Source organism: Pimephales promelas, chromosome 7, assembly GCF_988280905.1.
Source record: "Pimephales promelas chromosome 7, fPimPro1.hap1.1, whole genome shotgun sequence".
Classification (NCBI taxonomy): domain Eukaryota; kingdom Metazoa; phylum Chordata; class Actinopteri; order Cypriniformes; family Leuciscidae; genus Pimephales; species Pimephales promelas.
Window position 1 is genome coordinate 32,806,236 of NC_142775.1, and position 17,162 is coordinate 32,823,397.

Below are 17,162 nucleotides of genomic sequence, written 5' to 3' on the forward strand. Positions count from 1 at the left end.
AGCAAGGATGCATTAAAGCGTTCAAAAGCGACTAAGACATTTCTTTTGTTACAAAAGATTTCTATTTCAAATAAATGCTGTTCTTTTAAATTTTGTATTCATTAAAGAATCATGAAAATGCTATTAGCTTCGTGAGCTATATTCATTAGGTTACGACATAAAATTATTTATAAATATTGTATTTGTTGCACTTTTAAATGACAGTTATATCAAAGCCAGCTTGGGTATTCTGCCCTACAAAGCAAAAAGGCAGTAACTTCAGTTTTGGTCAAACATGACATCCTTTGATATGTGACAAAACATCTTATCTTAAATGTGTGTCGTTTTGGAGAAAAATGGTAGTCGTTTGTACAGTAACTGCAAAAAGCCCTAGCGAAAGTCATTTTTCTCAGTTCTGCGTAGTTACTGCCTTTTTGCTTTGTAGGGCAGTATTGTATACTAATTATTTACGTAATCTTTTGTTTCTGTCTAAATAGGACTAGGCTATACAGTGTTATGGCAGTACTAACATTATGTATTATATATTGTTTTGCTTTTTTATTGTAAATTCAGCAAAGGAAATTTTCAAACCAATTAATTTTTTCGACGTAGAATAAAATTTACAGTAAACTGAAACAGTCTGAGCTGTGATTGTCTCGATGGGTAGGTAACATTTAGACTGGGCATCTCTGAACTAAGCAGTATGAACTAATGTGTGCAAAACTAATGCAATCGGCACTAGTTCGATAGAATCGATGTCAAGTAAAACACTAGTTCGATAGAATCTATTTCGATAGAATCGATGTCAAGTAAAGCACTAGTTCGGTAGAATCTGTTTCGATAGAATCGATGTCAAGTAAAGCACTAGTTCGGTAGAATCTATTTCGGTAGAATCGATGTCAAGTAAAGCACTAGTTCGATAGAATCTAGTTCGATAGAATCGATGTCAAGTAAAGCACTAGTTCGATAGAATCGATGTCAAGTAAAGCACTAGTTCGATAGAATCTATTTCGATAGAATCGATGTCAAGTAAAGCACTAGTTCGATAGAATCTATTTAGATAGAATCGATGTCAAGTAAAGCACTAGTTCGATAGAATCGATGTCAAGTAAAGCACTAGTTCGATAGAATCTAGTTCGATAGAATCGATGTCAAGTAAAGCACTAGTTCGATAGAATCTAGTTCGATAGAATCGATATGTCAAGTAAAGCACTAGTTCGATAGAATCGATGTCAAGTAAAGCACTAGTTCGATAGATTCTATTTTGATAGAATCTATTTCGATAGAATCGATGTCACGTAAAGCACTAGTTCGATAGATTCTATTTTGATAGAATTGATGTCAAGTAAAGCACTAGTTCGATAGAATCTATTTCGATAGAATCGATGTCAAGTAAAGCACTAGTTCGATAGAATCTATTTCGATAGAATCGATGTCAAGTAAAGCACTAGTTCGATAGAATCTAGTTCGATAGAATCGATGTCAAGTAAAGCACTAGTTTGATAAAATCTATTTCGATAGAATCGATGTCAAGTAAAGCACTAGTTCGATAGAATCTATTTCGATAGAATCTATTTCGATAGAATCGATGTCAAGTAAAGCACTAGTTCGATAGAATCAATGTCAAGTAAAGCACTAGTTCGATAGAATCTATTTCGATAGAATCGATGTCAAGTAAAGCACTAGTTCGGTAGAATCTGTTTCGATAGAATCGATGTCAAGTAAAGCACTAGTTCGATAGAATCTATTTCGATAGAATCTATTTCGATAGAATCGATGTCAAGTAAAGCACTAGTTCGATAGAATCAATGTCAAGTAAAACACTAGTTCGATAGAATCTATTTCGATAGAATCGATGTCAAGTAAAGCACTAGTTCGGTAGAATCTGTTTCGATAGAATCGATGTCAAGTAAAGCACTAGTTCGGTAGAATCTATTTCGGTAGAATCGATGTCAAGTAAAGCACTAGTTCGATAGAATCTAGTTCGATAGAATCGATGTCAAGTAAAGCACTAGTTCGATAGAATCGATGTCAAGTAAAGCACTAGTTCGATAGAATCTATTTCGATAGAATCGATGTCAAGTAAAGCACTAGTTCGATAGAATCTATTTAGATAGAATCGATGTCAAGTAAAGCACTAGTTCGATAGAATCTATTTCGATAGAATCGATGTCAAGTAAAGCACTAGTTCGATAGAATCTATTTCGATAGAATCGATGTCAAGTAAAGCACTAGTTCGATAGAATCGATGTCAAGTAAAGCACTAGTTCGATAGAATCTAGTTCGATAGAATCGATGTCAAGTAAAGCACTAGTTCGATAGAATCTATTTCGATAGAATCGATGTCAAGTAAAGCACTAGTTCGATAGAATCTAGTTCGATAGAATCGATGTCAAGTAAAGCACTAGTTCGATAGAATCTAGTTCGATAGAATCGATATGTCAAGTAAAGCACTAGTTCGATAGAATCGATGTCAAGTAAAGCACTAGTTCGATAGAATCGATGTCAAGTAAAGCACTAGTTCGATAGATTCTATTTTGATAGAATCTATTTCGATAGAATCGATGTCACGTAAAGCACTAGTTCGATAGATTCTATTTTGATAGAATTGATGTCAAGTAAAGCACTAGTTCGATAGAATCTATTTCGATAGAATCGATATCAAGTAAAGCACTAGTTCGATAGAATCTATTTCGATAGAATCGATGTCAAGTAAAGCACTAGTTCGATAGAATCTAGTTCGATAGAATCGATGTCAAGTAAAGCACTAGTTTGATAAAATCTATTTCGATAGAATCGATGTCAAGTAAAGCACTAGTTCGATAGAATCTATTTCGATAGAATCTATTTCGATAGAATCGATGTCAAGTAAAGCACTAGTTCGATAGAATCAATGTCAAGTAAAGCACTAGTTCGATAGAATCTATTTCGATAGAATCGATGTCAAGTAAAGCACTAGTTCGATAGAATCGATGTCAAGTAAAGTACTAGTTCGATAGAATCTATTTCGGTAGAATCGATGTCACGTAAAGCACTAGTTCGATAGAATCGATGTCAAGCAAAGCAGCCAGGTGTTGTTCATGTAGCTGTTTAACCAGTGATTTGAAGGTACTTGTTGCTTGGGTTGAGAGTCAATGGCCAGGTTCTCACACCTGCTGAATAAGATGCTATGTCCTGTATTGGTTTCGCTAACTTACAGTGACGGAGATACGAGCGCTGTGTCATCTGAAGGTTTTAGATCCAGTCACTGTTGTCGCCAGACATGGTGCTGTTCCCGTCAGTTTTGAGTTACGTGTCACTTGAATGCTCCACTCTTTACCCAGAAATAAAAGCTGCTGTCGGTTAATGGAGATTTGATGGATGAACTCGTGGGCAGTGAAGTTTGAAATTAAATGGATGAAGATTGGAGTCTTGTCGAGTCAAAATTGACTTTTCAGTTTTATTCTTGGATATTGCTTTGTTACTGCTTTATCACTGTCAATTTGGTTACTGGTACGAGAACACTGGCTTGACACCCTTTGCCACGTTCATATAGACAGCATTCGAGACTCTACTCTAAGTTACTGTGTGAACAGGACATTTCGAGACTCATACTTAATAAGTAAATGTGGTTGTCAATCCCACAGTGAGAACGTAGCCTAATAGACTGTATTTTCTTTTGCAGCAGCAGACGGCATCGGCAGTTTGGGAACCGAGCAGAGCCACATTAACGTTCCCGTGGCCGATCCCGGTGCCTGGGCCACCGCTATGAACAACCTGGGCATTGTGCCGATGGGCTTAACCGGGCAGCAGCTGGTTTCAGGTAAAGCCTTGTGCCCTCCCTCCAGTGTGTTAATCCTAGTGTTTCATCCACAGCCCTCGCTGCTCTTCCCTTTCACGACAGGGGGAATAAAAGGCAGATATTAAACCGGGGTTCCCATATTCCCCCTCTGGCAAGCTGCACAGGCACCAGCCTACCCTGCCAAATATGTGACCTTTGGAAGCAAAATTACATTTGGATTTTACATTGAAGCATGCTACAGTTTGCTGAGCTTTATTCTTTAGCTGAGATACTGGATTGTTGTGGCTCTGAAAAGCCCACGGCCTGGTGTGACGGTGAAACCTAGCGCTTTCTTGCCTTAAGCCCTTAGCGCGGGTCTCCACTGAAGCTTTGCAGAGATTGTCCGAGAGCTGGACAGCTGATCATTGCTGATCACAGCAGCCATCTGCAATCACTCATCTGCTGCTTTTGCAAATGGCAGTTACACACACGCACATGCACTGCACGCACGGACAGACGAACACACACATGCACACACACAGACACACCTAATATTCACCTCTCTTGCTTTGACAGCACTCATGAATGGGAGTTAAAATAAAGTCAAGCTACTTTTTTAAGGAAGTAGTTGGCATCAGCAAAAGCTGCTAATAAAGTAGCCAGCTACAATTAAATGATTTAAGTTATCAATATTTTCATATCTAAATATTATTATCCTGTGATGATGTAGAATTTGATCTTATTTAAGGTGACAGCATATAATAATCCTTTAGTATTATAGTACTATATAATATAGTATACAAAAAGGAATGAATATCAGGTACTCAAATGTGTGCCTTGTTTTTAAAATAGGTTAATTTACGGTCTCATAAACTGTCCGAATGAACCGATTCTCTAGAATAAACGGGACTGTTCAACATGTTTGTGATTATTCCTCTCCTCATTTACTCACAATACAAATTTGAAATAAAAACAAGTAATTTTGTCTGCAAAATGTACATTACCATTTAAAAAGATTATTTAATGTCTTTGAAAGTCTCTAATGCTCACAAGGGCTGCATTTATATGATCAAAATTTCAGCAAAAACAGTATTGAGAAATATTTTTATTAAAAGTGGCTGTTTTCTAGTTGAATATATTTAACAATATAATTTATTCCTGTGATTTCAGTATCATTACTTCAGTATTCAGTGTCATATGATAGTTAAATTGATGATTCTAAAATGACATTTCTTATTATCAATATTGAAAACGGAACATTTTTGTTAAGTTAGTGTTGCTACTCTTTTGTTAACAATTCCTCAGTGCTGACACTCAAGAAATAAATCCTCTCCTTGTTTTGGATCCTATTATAATTAATATCATGCTAAGGGAAGCCGTGGATTGAGGCAAATTAGGCTCAAGATTAAAATGCACGAGCCGGTATTTCAGATCATGATTATTTATGAGAATTTGGGAAGCGACAAGTCATTTGAATTGCATATAGGTTTTTTTCTTTTCTTGGGTGATTTCAGAAATCATCTAAGAATGAATATTAAAACTATTATCCTCAGCTTCCGAGCTAAAGCCTTTGGTAATGCTCCACAGCTGAAAGAAACACTTCCAGCAATTCACATGAGGATTTTATATACGGTATCCTCTTTCTTTCTGTGTTTCTTTCATACACACATGTAGTACATGCAGGCTTGCAGCAATATGCCTCTACCTGAAAGGATTCTGTCACACTATAGCACAAATGCTGGCCTTTGAGAACAAACAGGCTGGAAAGTCTCTGGCTCCAGAAGGACTATTATGACGCTGACAGAAATTCCAACTTCAAAGGAATGATTGGAAAAGATTTGCCTGGTTTCTGTTGAATATAACAGATTATTGCCGAAATAAACTCTGAGTCTTTGTTTTAATTTCCCTCAGCATGTTTCCAGGCACACTTCAACATCACACATATTGCTCATTACACACACACATACAACTACGCACACACAGCTTGTATTTAGTCATATATCTGCTCATAAATTTGCTGCTCACGGAGCAGATGCCCACAATTTTCACAGGCAGTTTCAATCTCAGCATTTCAGCACATTTTCTATTGATTATAAATGTTTATTTGCACCAGCTCATCAGAAGACATGCTTTGTCAGAATTTTTTTTTTTTTTCAGATGGTTTTATTGCACTGGATTGGTGAGGCACAACAATGAGTACTCCTCCAAATATAGATGATTTTCCTGCAGTTTGGAGTTGCTTTTGCTGATGCTCTATTGTGAGAGTTTTACGCTGAGCATGCTGGGAGATTTGGGTTCAGAATTGGTGTAAGCTCTCTAAATGTATGAATGCATAGATTTACACAAGATTCACCAAGGCTGCTTTAAGTGGCTTAGAAGAAGAAAGAAAGGAAGAATACAACCCAAATCAAGCTCCACCAGAAATAGTCGCGTGCAGTCATGATGACCTAAATAACTACTGCACTGTACTGTATTGACAAAGAAACATCTTCCTGAGCGCTGTTTATGGAAGCAACAGGACAATTCACTACAATTTCTGAAAGCGTTAAGGTTTGAACATTAAGGGAGCGTTTATCACTCACTAACCAAAAGAACATGAACTTCGTAAGAGAAGTTTTTCTTTTGAGTTTTCCGTGTACAGACGAAACCATTGTCAAAACGGTCCCCATTCACACGGATCTGCGAAAACGATTAAAAATGCTGTATTCTTCTGCCACGTCGTTAGATGGCGATGGCACTCTATAGATTGAATACGTAATACGTATGTGCATGACTTCATCATCCTCAGAGATTCGTGTTTTTGTTGTTTACATGGAGACCGTTTTCAAAAACTTGCACTTTGAAACCCGTTTTCCAAAGTTTGCGTTTGCAGGCATTCCATTATTACTACATATTACAAGCCTGACACTGACAAAACCTGCTATTTTATTTAAATACTGTAAATATATGCACTGTCTGTTTTAGAGTGAAATGTGGCACGTTCTTTTATACGCAATTGTTCAAAGGGCACATGAATTAAGAAAGAAAAAAATGTCCATGACCTTTTGACATATAAGAGGTCATTGTACTATAAAAATACCCTGTAAGTTTCAGAGCTCAAAGGTTCCTTGTTAGTTCAAAAACAGCTTTTATTGTTACCATGCTCCCAAAAAACAACTCGTTTCGGAGTTTATCTCAGTGTGACTTCCATCCCACCGATTCACGGATGTGATGCAATGGTAAATACGATAGAGATGCAAGTACACAGGATTACTCGAGCAAGTGGCAAGTTAGGCTAAAGATTAAAATGCACGAGCCGGTATTTCAGATCATGATTATTTATGAGAATTTGGGAAGGCACAAGTCATTTGAATTGCATATAGGTTTTTTTCCCTTTGATTTCAGAAATCATCTAAGAGTGAATTGGCGAGTGGCAAGTTGCTGAAAAACACAGTCTTTGCATTGCCTTTGTGATCCTAACATTAAGAAAGCAAGGATGAAATTTATTTTTAACTTAGTTGCAGATCATGTCAGTAAGACACTGTTCGTTTATTCGCTTCACTGTTGAAATGAAAAGCAAGCACACTTTGATGCAGGCAGATTAAAAATAAAAGATAAAGCAGTGCCGACTATATACTGTAATCTGTGAGTATAGTCGGTGAGCATGGAATATGTGTGAGTATAACAATGCTTTAACCATGTATCACTATTGCTTTGTCTGTTACAGATTTGAATGATATACTGTACTCACTTTACTTAATGATGAACAATGAATATAAAAACAATAGTGAGGCAAACGATGGTCATTTATACAAACACCACAAGTTATTCTGTGAGCTATTTGGTAACTCCAAGTACTTTATACGCATAAATGTTTCAACTATGTAACGAGATAAACCCCTTACTGTGGCGTCTTTGATTCTACACTAATATAATGTAATAAAATGACGATATAGGAATATGATTAATTACCATGCTGCCGCAGACTGGAGCATCCTTGGGATTAGGTTTGCTTTCTTCTGATTTGGGATCAGGCTATGGCTCACATATGTATGGCTGAATTTCTCCGGTTGCCATTTTAAAGCAAACAGTTTTACATGTGTAATGGTGGGAACTTGAAATTTATTTCAATATTCAAAACTGTTAACCAGTCTTGAATGAGGCACGCCTTAAAAAACAACAACTCCTGAGTGTTTCAAAGAGAGGGTCAAAATGATCTGTGGTGCTTTTGATGTAAAAGTCTTGCTAAATCTTTTTTAAAATGCAATTCACAAACCCTTTAACATTTGAAAATGAAGAAATTAAGACATAAATATTAGCATTGTAATTTTACAGTTGTGCTGTAAAATAAAATGATTATATGATTTTTTTCTTAAATAGTAATAATAAAAAATAATAACAGTAATTTTATTTTACAGTACAATTATTATTGTATAGACATACTGGTGTAATGAAAACAATTGTACAGCCCTACAAACAAGCACTGCAGATTTTTATCAAAAATAATTGTTGTACACAACAAATAGCTTCAGTTTTAATAAAATCTGCAGTAAATGTTAAATTTAGGTTTGCTGTGTGAGTCAGTGCTGATAGTCATTCTAGTCATTCTGGGTAATTATGCATATTAGCTGTGGTGAGCAATGACTGGAAATCTTTCAAGCGCCAAAAAAGCGAGACCGTAAAGAACAGCTGAGACGAATTTCCTTGCAGATCTTGCTTTGGCCTGCAGGGCCTGGGGCTTCAGGGGTTGCCGCTTTACATTTGGTAATGTTATTTGTGATGGGCTCTGATTAATGCCGCCTCACCTCTGAAATGATGAGCAGCTGCGTCCTGTAGGAACTAAATATTTTGGAAGCTGCTGACGTCGTAGTGAATCCAATTTTTATGGAAAACAGATACTAACTACGAATAAAACCTGAAGCAGGTTTTTGGAAAAGAAACAAGAGCTGTGAGCCAGAGGATTGAGTACCTCTTGAATCATTCTGACTGAAGAAAAACAACATTAAGAAACAATAAATGTGAAGGCGTGTGTGTAATTTACCTGTTTACATTTTGATTTGAGTTTTGCATGGATCTCCTGATGCGTTTCACATGATTGCCACCGCTATGATGTTTATGGATTGTAATTTTCATCATCTCTTTCCCCAGCAAGGGATTTAAGATTTTCTTCCAGTTCAAGCATCTCTTGTGTGTTAGATTTAGTGTTATCCGTTGTATTGTGTCACTACAGGACAAAGGATTGTCCTGATTAAGGTTAAATATTACAACACTTTAAAAAATACTGCTATGTAAAAAGGTCAAAATTTTAATTTAAACAAGCTTTTCTTTTTCTCTTTGCAACCCAGGCTCTGTTTAAAAAAAAAAATGTGCCTCTACATATATGTCTGCAAAACACTGCATACTTATACATACAATTCACTGCAGTTTACAGCTCAAATGAAAACTGGTAGCAGGAAAACATCTTTTATTCCCTTTTTACACAATTTATGATTACAGGGGGCAGATTATTAAAGACTTTTGTGTGTTTCCTTGCACATTACTATATTGTGAGTTCAAATCCCTTAGCATTTTTGTACTAAATTTTGAAATTTGCAACACATAATCTACTCCATGTATTTTCTAATTCTAATTAAGTAAACTTTCTTGGTAGCTCACCTGGTAGAACAATGCACTTGCAATTTGGAGCGCTCTGCACGAGTCCTGTGAAACTAGAGTCACGATAAATGAACTCAAAAACTTAAAAGCAAAAGCAAGCTAAAATATCCCATTTTTATTTGTTAACTCTGTATGTAAATTTAGGGTAGGTGTTACATTTCTTTGAAACACAATAGAGCATTAACCTTTTAGGAGATTCATATTTATCTGTTTTGGATAAAACTGAAAACTGCGCTTTTTGGACATTTCAATTTGGGTCTTGCGCGTTTCATGACACTTTCAATGTAATACAATTTTGATGTCGCCACAGGCACATTTTTAAAATGAGCATGGGGTGGTTGTTTTCTACACTAAACCACCCATGAGGGGAAAAGCTGTACTGTTTTCAGCCATTTTCTGTTTTTTATTATTATAGCCTTTATTTTACCAGGAAAGAAAGCACATTGAGATTAAAAATCTCTTTTCCAAGAGCGTCCTGGCCAAGATTATCAGCACACATCCATACATGCATAGAAAACACACAGGCAATTTTAAAAAATAGGTGAATCAATTCATAAGCCAGGCAAAGCATATACAAACAGATGTTTTGTCTCCAAGTTTTTTAAAATCACTTTAAAAATGTCTAATGAAACCAACTCTATGCACTCTAAAAAATGCTGGGTTGTTTTGACCCAACTTTGGGTCAAATATGGACTAACCCAGCCGTTGGGTTAAATTTTAACATTACATTTTTAACCCAACATTTCGGGTTTGTCCATATTTGACCCAAAATTGGGTTAAAACAACCCAGCATTTTTTAGAGTGTGAGATTTATGCTGAGTTGGCCGACATGGCAGTCGTCTAGCAGCTTAGATGCAAAAAAAAAATAGCTATTGATACTTAAAAAATGCAGTCAGTAGTCTGTTTATCAATATAAAATGAGTTATATTGGGCTGGCCATGCTTTGATCTAAAAAAAAAGTCTAATAAGTCTTTATCTCATGCAAATGAGGATTTAAAACACAGTACTATTCATTTATCTGTACGGTATGTCGTCCTGTTTTAATGAGAACAAATTACTGAGTGCTTGTTTAAGTAGTTGACCCAGCACAGTAATTATAATGACTGAATATGGCCTTATTAGTTAAGAGGCCAAAATTACATAATGACTGATTCAATATTTGTTTCAGTTATAAAAATGTAGTAGTAGAAGACTCAAGTTCTCAGCATTTTCACTTTTTAGTGTTAAGACTATTTTAAAGGTGCAGTGTGTGATTTTTAGCTACATCTAGCGGGTTGCACTAAGGGCTCAGCCCACTGCTCACCCCTCCCTTTCGAAGTAGCTACGGTGGCAAAACGGGACAAACATTGTCGTGTGAGACAGAAGAGCATAGCCAGAGTAAGCCAAGAGTGTGTTACATTGTCACTGTTTCTGTAACCGTAACAGTGGGGTACAATGTTCCACTGAAATACCTGTAACTCTATGGCAAACGTTTTACGCTTATTGAAATCACGGTCCATTATAAACCACATCATGGATAAAGTTTACAAAGCCATAGTCCGGTGATGATCAAGGGTCTTAATATAGAACATAATAATAGTCATCAGCTGATTGTCTCACAAACGTAACCAGCACATTTCTCCCCACATAGCAAACCCATAATACAGCGAGGGAGAAGAACCACATGGCACTATGCAACTATCTGTTTTTTCTAACAGGGTTGTAAAAGTTTAGCTGCATGGCTAATATGAGCTGGTACTGTGGCTGAGCTGGTTAAAGCGTGAAGTTGATTATCATTCATAGTTACATTTAAAGCAGTAAATGTTGAGACTTTAAATATTTATTTTTTATCATATAGCACATAGTCAAACGTATATAAATAATAAAGTGTGCATCCACTGTAAAACATTTACCCGTACATTTACAGTAAAATACTGGCAGCTGTGGTTCCAGCCATTTACCGTAATTTTACATACGACCAAACTTTTACCAATTTTACAGTAATTTTACCAATTTTACAGTAATTTATAACCAATTTTACAGTAAATGTTGAGACTTTAAATATTTATTTTTTATCATATAGTGCATAGTCAAATGTATATAAATTATAAAGTGTGCATCCACTGTAAAGAATTTACCTGTACATTTACAGCAAAATACTGGCAGCTGTGGTTCCAGCCATTTACCGTGATTTTATGGTCTCAACACTGTTTTTTTGCATTTCATTTTACAGCTGTTCTGTAATTTCACAGTAAAATGACGGTTGTGGTTCCAGATATTTACCGTCATTCAACAGTTGTGGTTCCAGATACTTACCATAATTCAACAGTACCAATACTGTTGTTCATTTTACAGCTTTACTGTAATTTCACACTAAAATACTGGCAGCTGTGGTTCCAGCCATTTATCGTAATTCTACCACACCATTTCAATACTGTTTTACATTGTACTTGCAGCAATGGTTACAGCAGTTAGGACTTCCTTCGTTGTTTACAGTGCACACAGTTTAGTTTACTGCATAAATCCAATGCGTTCCAGTCTCAGATCCTGTGCAGCTTAGTGTGATGAAAGCTCATTGAAGAAGAAACTAATCTTTAGTAGATTTTCTGGGTTTTGGTCGACTATGGAGTGAGAGCAGTGACCTGGTCTCTTCTCATCTCTGTGAAGCCTTTCATCAGCTTTGCTCTTATTTCTTAGGCTTTTGTGTGAGTGTGTGTGTGTGATAGTGCTCAGGTCCAAATCAATGACTGCATTAAGAACTCTTTCTGCTTCCCTCTCCAGACTCAATATGTATACAGGGTTTTGACCCCAACCTTGGCATCCTCACCCCAATCAACCCCATGATGGCTGGCATCACTCTGGTCCCGCCACAACCTGTGGCAGAACTTCCTGTTATTAAGGAAATCATCCACTGCAAGAGCTGCACACTGTTCCCGCAAAACCCCAGTAAGAGCCACTGTGTTTTACAGAAGCCTACCACAGCACAATTATTAGAGGTTTCACCATAAAACAGCCACACAAATGAATGTAGCCAACCCTTATTTACTTCTACTGATGTCATGGTAAATATATAAAATAGCCAGTCTGTGCCACATTGAATGACCTGTAACAGTGGGGTACAATGTTCCACTCAAAGACCTGTAACTTTATGCCAAATGTTTTACGGTTATTGAAATCACAGCAACCACAGTATAGTGTTTATTAATTCGTGGAAAATCGGAGAAAGACCAAATGTTAAATCTGTAGAGCTTGTGTCCTATAAACTATAAATCGAAATGAACGCTAAATCATAATTAACTTGAACCACACAGAATCCAGTCACTCCAGTTAAATTTATATTCTTAATGAAACGTCTTTTTTTTTAATGCAAGTAAACTAATGCTAATTCATTAAAGGGATAGATCCTTTACTCAACCTCATGTCGTTCCAAACCCGTAAGACTGTCGTTCATCTTCGGGAACACAGATGATGTTCTTTTAGTCTGAGAAATTTCTGTCCCTCCATTGACAGCTGCGCAACTACCACTTTGACGCTATAAAAAGTTCAAAAAGAGATCGTAAAAAAAATCAATATGAATTGAGTTGGTTAGTACAACATTTCTGAAGAGACACCATTCTTTATGGTGATCAGATTGAATTTAGGCTTTTATTCACAATTTTTGGTGAACTAATCCTTTAATGTCCCTTGAATAAATGGTGATAATTTATTGTTGTACCACACCATAATTGACCATCTTCATGTTTGGTGATTTGCAGGTGCAATTTCACAAAATATATATCAATAAATTAATAATAAAATAATTTTGGCTCCAAAAATATTACATGTTCATGTATTTGGGTTGAAGTATATTTCAATTGAAAAAAAGTTTTAATTTTTTCAAAGCCCTAAAATCGATTTTTTTTTTTTTCAGGTTTAAATTCCATTTCAAATCCCAAATTTTCAATATGGCTTTAGATTTCTGAACCCTGTTATATGCAAACTAGACTATTAACAATTGCTAGTTAATGTACAAACAATTAGATCACTTGGTCAATCTGGTTTAGTCATGTAATCTGAGTGCGGTAAGACACTTTTGCAGATCTTCCTCCTCCTTCTACGAGAGAGAGGCCTCCAGGATGCAAGACGGTGTTTGTTGGTGGGCTTCCAGAAAATGCAACGGAGGAGATCGTCAAAGAAGTGTTTGACCAATGTGGAGAGATTGTCGCCATCCGCAAGAGCAAGAAAAACTTCTGCCACATTCGTTACATTGAGGAGTTCATGGTAGACAAGGCCCTCTACCTCTCTGGTGAGTCTGAGTTTTGTTTCTCTATTTCTCCGAGGCTTGTTGAGGCTGATTTCAGTTGCTATGGTGTCAGTTTGAGATTAGTTTGAGCAAACTCCAGTTTTTTGAGCTCAAGGAAATTGTTGTGTAAACCCTAAATATCAAATCTAATGCATACACTCTTAGAAAAAGGGTTCATTGGGGTTCTATATATGAAGCATAGGGTTCTTTACTCAACTCCAAAGAACCTTTTATGCTAAAAAAAGGTTCTATAATGACAAGAAAGAACCCTTTTGGCACAAAGGTTCTTTATAGGCTATTATTAATTCATATATTACATTATTCTGCAACATTTTGTAGTTGTAATTAAATTATTGTTTATTAAACTGTTGTAGTAACTTAACATCACATTTTAATCATGCTGATTTTTCAGTTGCTGGAGAACAACTGAAATGGCACTCTTCGTGTGATGATTAACTACATAAACTGATGTACATTTTCTAACCCCCATATCTTGAATTTTTTGATCATTCACATGCATTCATAAATGTACATTTTAGGGTCTTGATGTTTGTCAATAATATGAAATAATTAATCCAGAAAGGACAAAACAAATGATAATGAATGAACCCAAAAGGTTCCATATAGAACATTTTTCCTGGTTAAAAAGAACCCTAAAGGGGGTTATAGAAAGTTTTAGAACCTGTATAGAACCTTTAATGGGGTTCCAAATACATAGCACTGCTAGAACCTTTTAAGGTTCTATATAGAACCTTTTCCTCTAAGATATGCAGCAAGTAACATAGTCTAATGACTCTAATGACAAGCTTTTATGTTTTAACTTTTAAGCAGGAACATCTTAAAAATGAGCAAATCCAATTTTGCATAGTTTACTGATATTTGATATATGCAAATAGCCTAAACGATAGATGTGTTTGCTGAACAATGTTTGTCGTCCTAGGCTATCGGATGCGCATCGGCTCCAGCACTGATAAAAAGGATTCGGGCCGCATACATGTAGATTTTGCTCAGGCGAGAGATGACTTGTATGAGTGGGAGTGCAAACAAAGATTGCTGGCACGAGAGGAGCGGCACCGACGGAAAATCCACGAGGAACGGCTGAGACCTCCATCACCTCCTCCCATAATGCACTACTCTGAGCACGAGGCAGCTCTTCTGGCTGAGAAACTGAAAGGTAAGCTTTCCCACAGACTGTGGTGCCATGATCTCATCTAGCCTTTAAAGCACAGATTTGTCATCATTAATGTAGTGCCGAGAGAAATTTGGGTTCTTTTTGGGAAAGCTTCAAGGCAGAACTTTTATGCTTCTAATAAATGCGAAATGTGGTAAGATGACCTGCACCGCCAGGTCTGCTTTCCTTCAGAGATTTCACAGCTGTCCACGACTGCTCTCTGGTGATGTGACAGACATAAATGAGTGGCTACATAGTTTTGAGGTTCTTACGCACACAGTCCTCATTCCCGTCTGCGGCTGCTAGCCAAACAGCCCCAGCTGTTGTTTATTCTGTGCGACTGGTGTGTTTATATGATCAGCTAGTTCCATTCATCAGCTTCAATGAGACCAATGATTGCCGATGAAGTCAACATTCAGTACCAGGCTCCTGTAAAGCCAGAGGGTTTCCAAAGTTGACTAAATAGTTTTCATTTGCATTTAGGGTACTTAAATGTGCTTAAAATTGATTTGATTTTTGGTTGATTCTAATCAAGAAATGTGCAAGAGCTTATCATACTGTGGTTTATCACAGCACTGGAGACCTAGTGCAGTTTCAGTGGTGTCAAGTCCAGGTTCAGAAAGTAAAAATCCTCCTCGGGATTTTGTTCCAATCACCTGGATTCGCTAATGCACAGGTTTTCAGCCAGGAGATAATTAGAACTAATTAGTGAAATCAGCTGGCTGAATTCATGGGTGGAATAAACAACTGCACCTCAGTGGAGTTTCATTTTAGTATCAACTTTGTCTCAGATGTTTCCTAAAATTGTTGATATGCCGTAAAAGTATTGAGCTATAGAGGGGAGTTCAGATGATGTAACCTTTCTTGTGAAACTCTAGAGGAGACATGTTAGATTTATTGGGACATCTTCTCTTGAAGTCATAAACTGATTGGTTAAAATTCTATAGGATTTCTGGGAGACGTGTGTGTTGCGTTCTTTAATGGGAGACGTGTGTTCTGCAAGGCAAAAGTTGCCTTGCGTTTTTTAACGGTCAATCCACACATTGAGCCATTACCATGATCAAGTAAACACTTTTTTTAAGTATTTGAAGTCGTCACCTTTATTTATACAGCGCTTTATACAACACAGATTTTTTTCAAAGCAGTTTTAACAGTGATAAACTGGAAAATGATTCAATAATGTAGTTAATTTCAGCTGTACATCAGCTCTAAAAGAAAATACTGAAATTTGTTCATCTGAAGCCAGTTCAGTGTTGATTCAGTTCTGTTTATAAAGTTTGATTCATTTCATCTATAAAGCAGTTCTGCAGAAAAACAGTGATGTCATCAACCAGCTCAGTTCAGTTCTCATCCAATAGTGTCAGTGCAGTCAAATCAATAATATTGTTGAATATTAAAGTGTGTGATGTTCACGGCATAGACTCTTTAAAATACGTCCAAGATTTTTACACACCGGTCTGTTATTGTAGGGACATCGACGTAAAATTTTCTGTTAACCGACTGTGATTAGTTGCTTTCATGACAGTCAGACAGCTTCTTGGGCGGTCCTTGGCCAATGGAAGCTGCAATGGAGTCCAGACCTTCTGCTGAGTCTGGAAGTCTGGCTATGCAAAAATATTTGAGGACTGGTTGCTTTGTCCTCTACCTCTCTGGTGTTTGTCCTCTACCTCTCTGGTCTTTTTTTTGGGTTTTTAAAATCTGGGGTTAAAAACTCATTTAATTTATCTTGCGAAACTCTAGAGACGACGTGTGTGAAATTTATTGGGGCATTAACTCAGGAAAATCTGAGTAGCTGGAAACCTCAGCAGAAGTATCCATTTGCTCTCCTTATTATCTCATTGTTGTCTTGAAGAACCAAGTGAGATATTAAAGCGATATAATTAGTGATTTTTTTTCTGTCCTACGCATTTGTATGGACGCAATTTGCAGTTGGCTGTAAATGTTTTGCAAATTACCTATCGATTTCAGACAGACAAGAATAGTTAGTGTAATGTTTAACATATTTAACCACACTTATTTCTGAATCTAGAGAGGTTTGAATGCTCATACAATTCATCAAATTTTTTTCAAGGTGCCACATACTGTGTTTCCACCTCAGAATTACGCCAATCCATCACACACTTTGACGTTCACACATATTCGTAACGTCACCTTTCACGTTTTAATTTCAGAGCCGTTCCTGGCTGACAGCTGTTTTCCCATGCTGTGATTTGATTACAGCTTGCGGCTCCAGAAAGGTAGTGATGGTTGAGTTATGCAGGCTGCGGTGGTTTCCATGCCTCTCTGAGCTCTTGTCTCTCTGGAGAGACTGCTTTCATTTCGATGATGGGGACTTGACTGCAGCCTCCACCTCATCT

At 36.8% G+C, this 17,162-nt stretch overlaps 1 protein-coding gene across 3 annotated transcripts in view; it reads left to right on the forward strand.

The window, feature by feature from the left end:
• Positions 1-17,162, forward strand: part of enox1 (ecto-NOX disulfide-thiol exchanger 1) — a 98,079-nt gene that overhangs the window by 57,519 nt on the left and 23,398 nt on the right. For 2 of the 3 annotated variants that reach the window (XM_039683399.2, XM_039683400.2), the window contains 4 exons: positions 3,644-3,781; positions 12,134-12,298; positions 13,431-13,637; positions 14,575-14,808. In XM_039683399.2, the coding sequence (XP_039539333.1) occupies positions 3,644-3,781; positions 12,134-12,298; positions 13,431-13,637; positions 14,575-14,808 (744 nt within the window). The remainder of the gene's footprint in view (positions 1-3,643; positions 3,782-12,133; positions 12,299-13,430; positions 13,638-14,574; positions 14,809-17,162) is intronic. The other variant, XM_089133353.1, reaches the window with a different exon arrangement.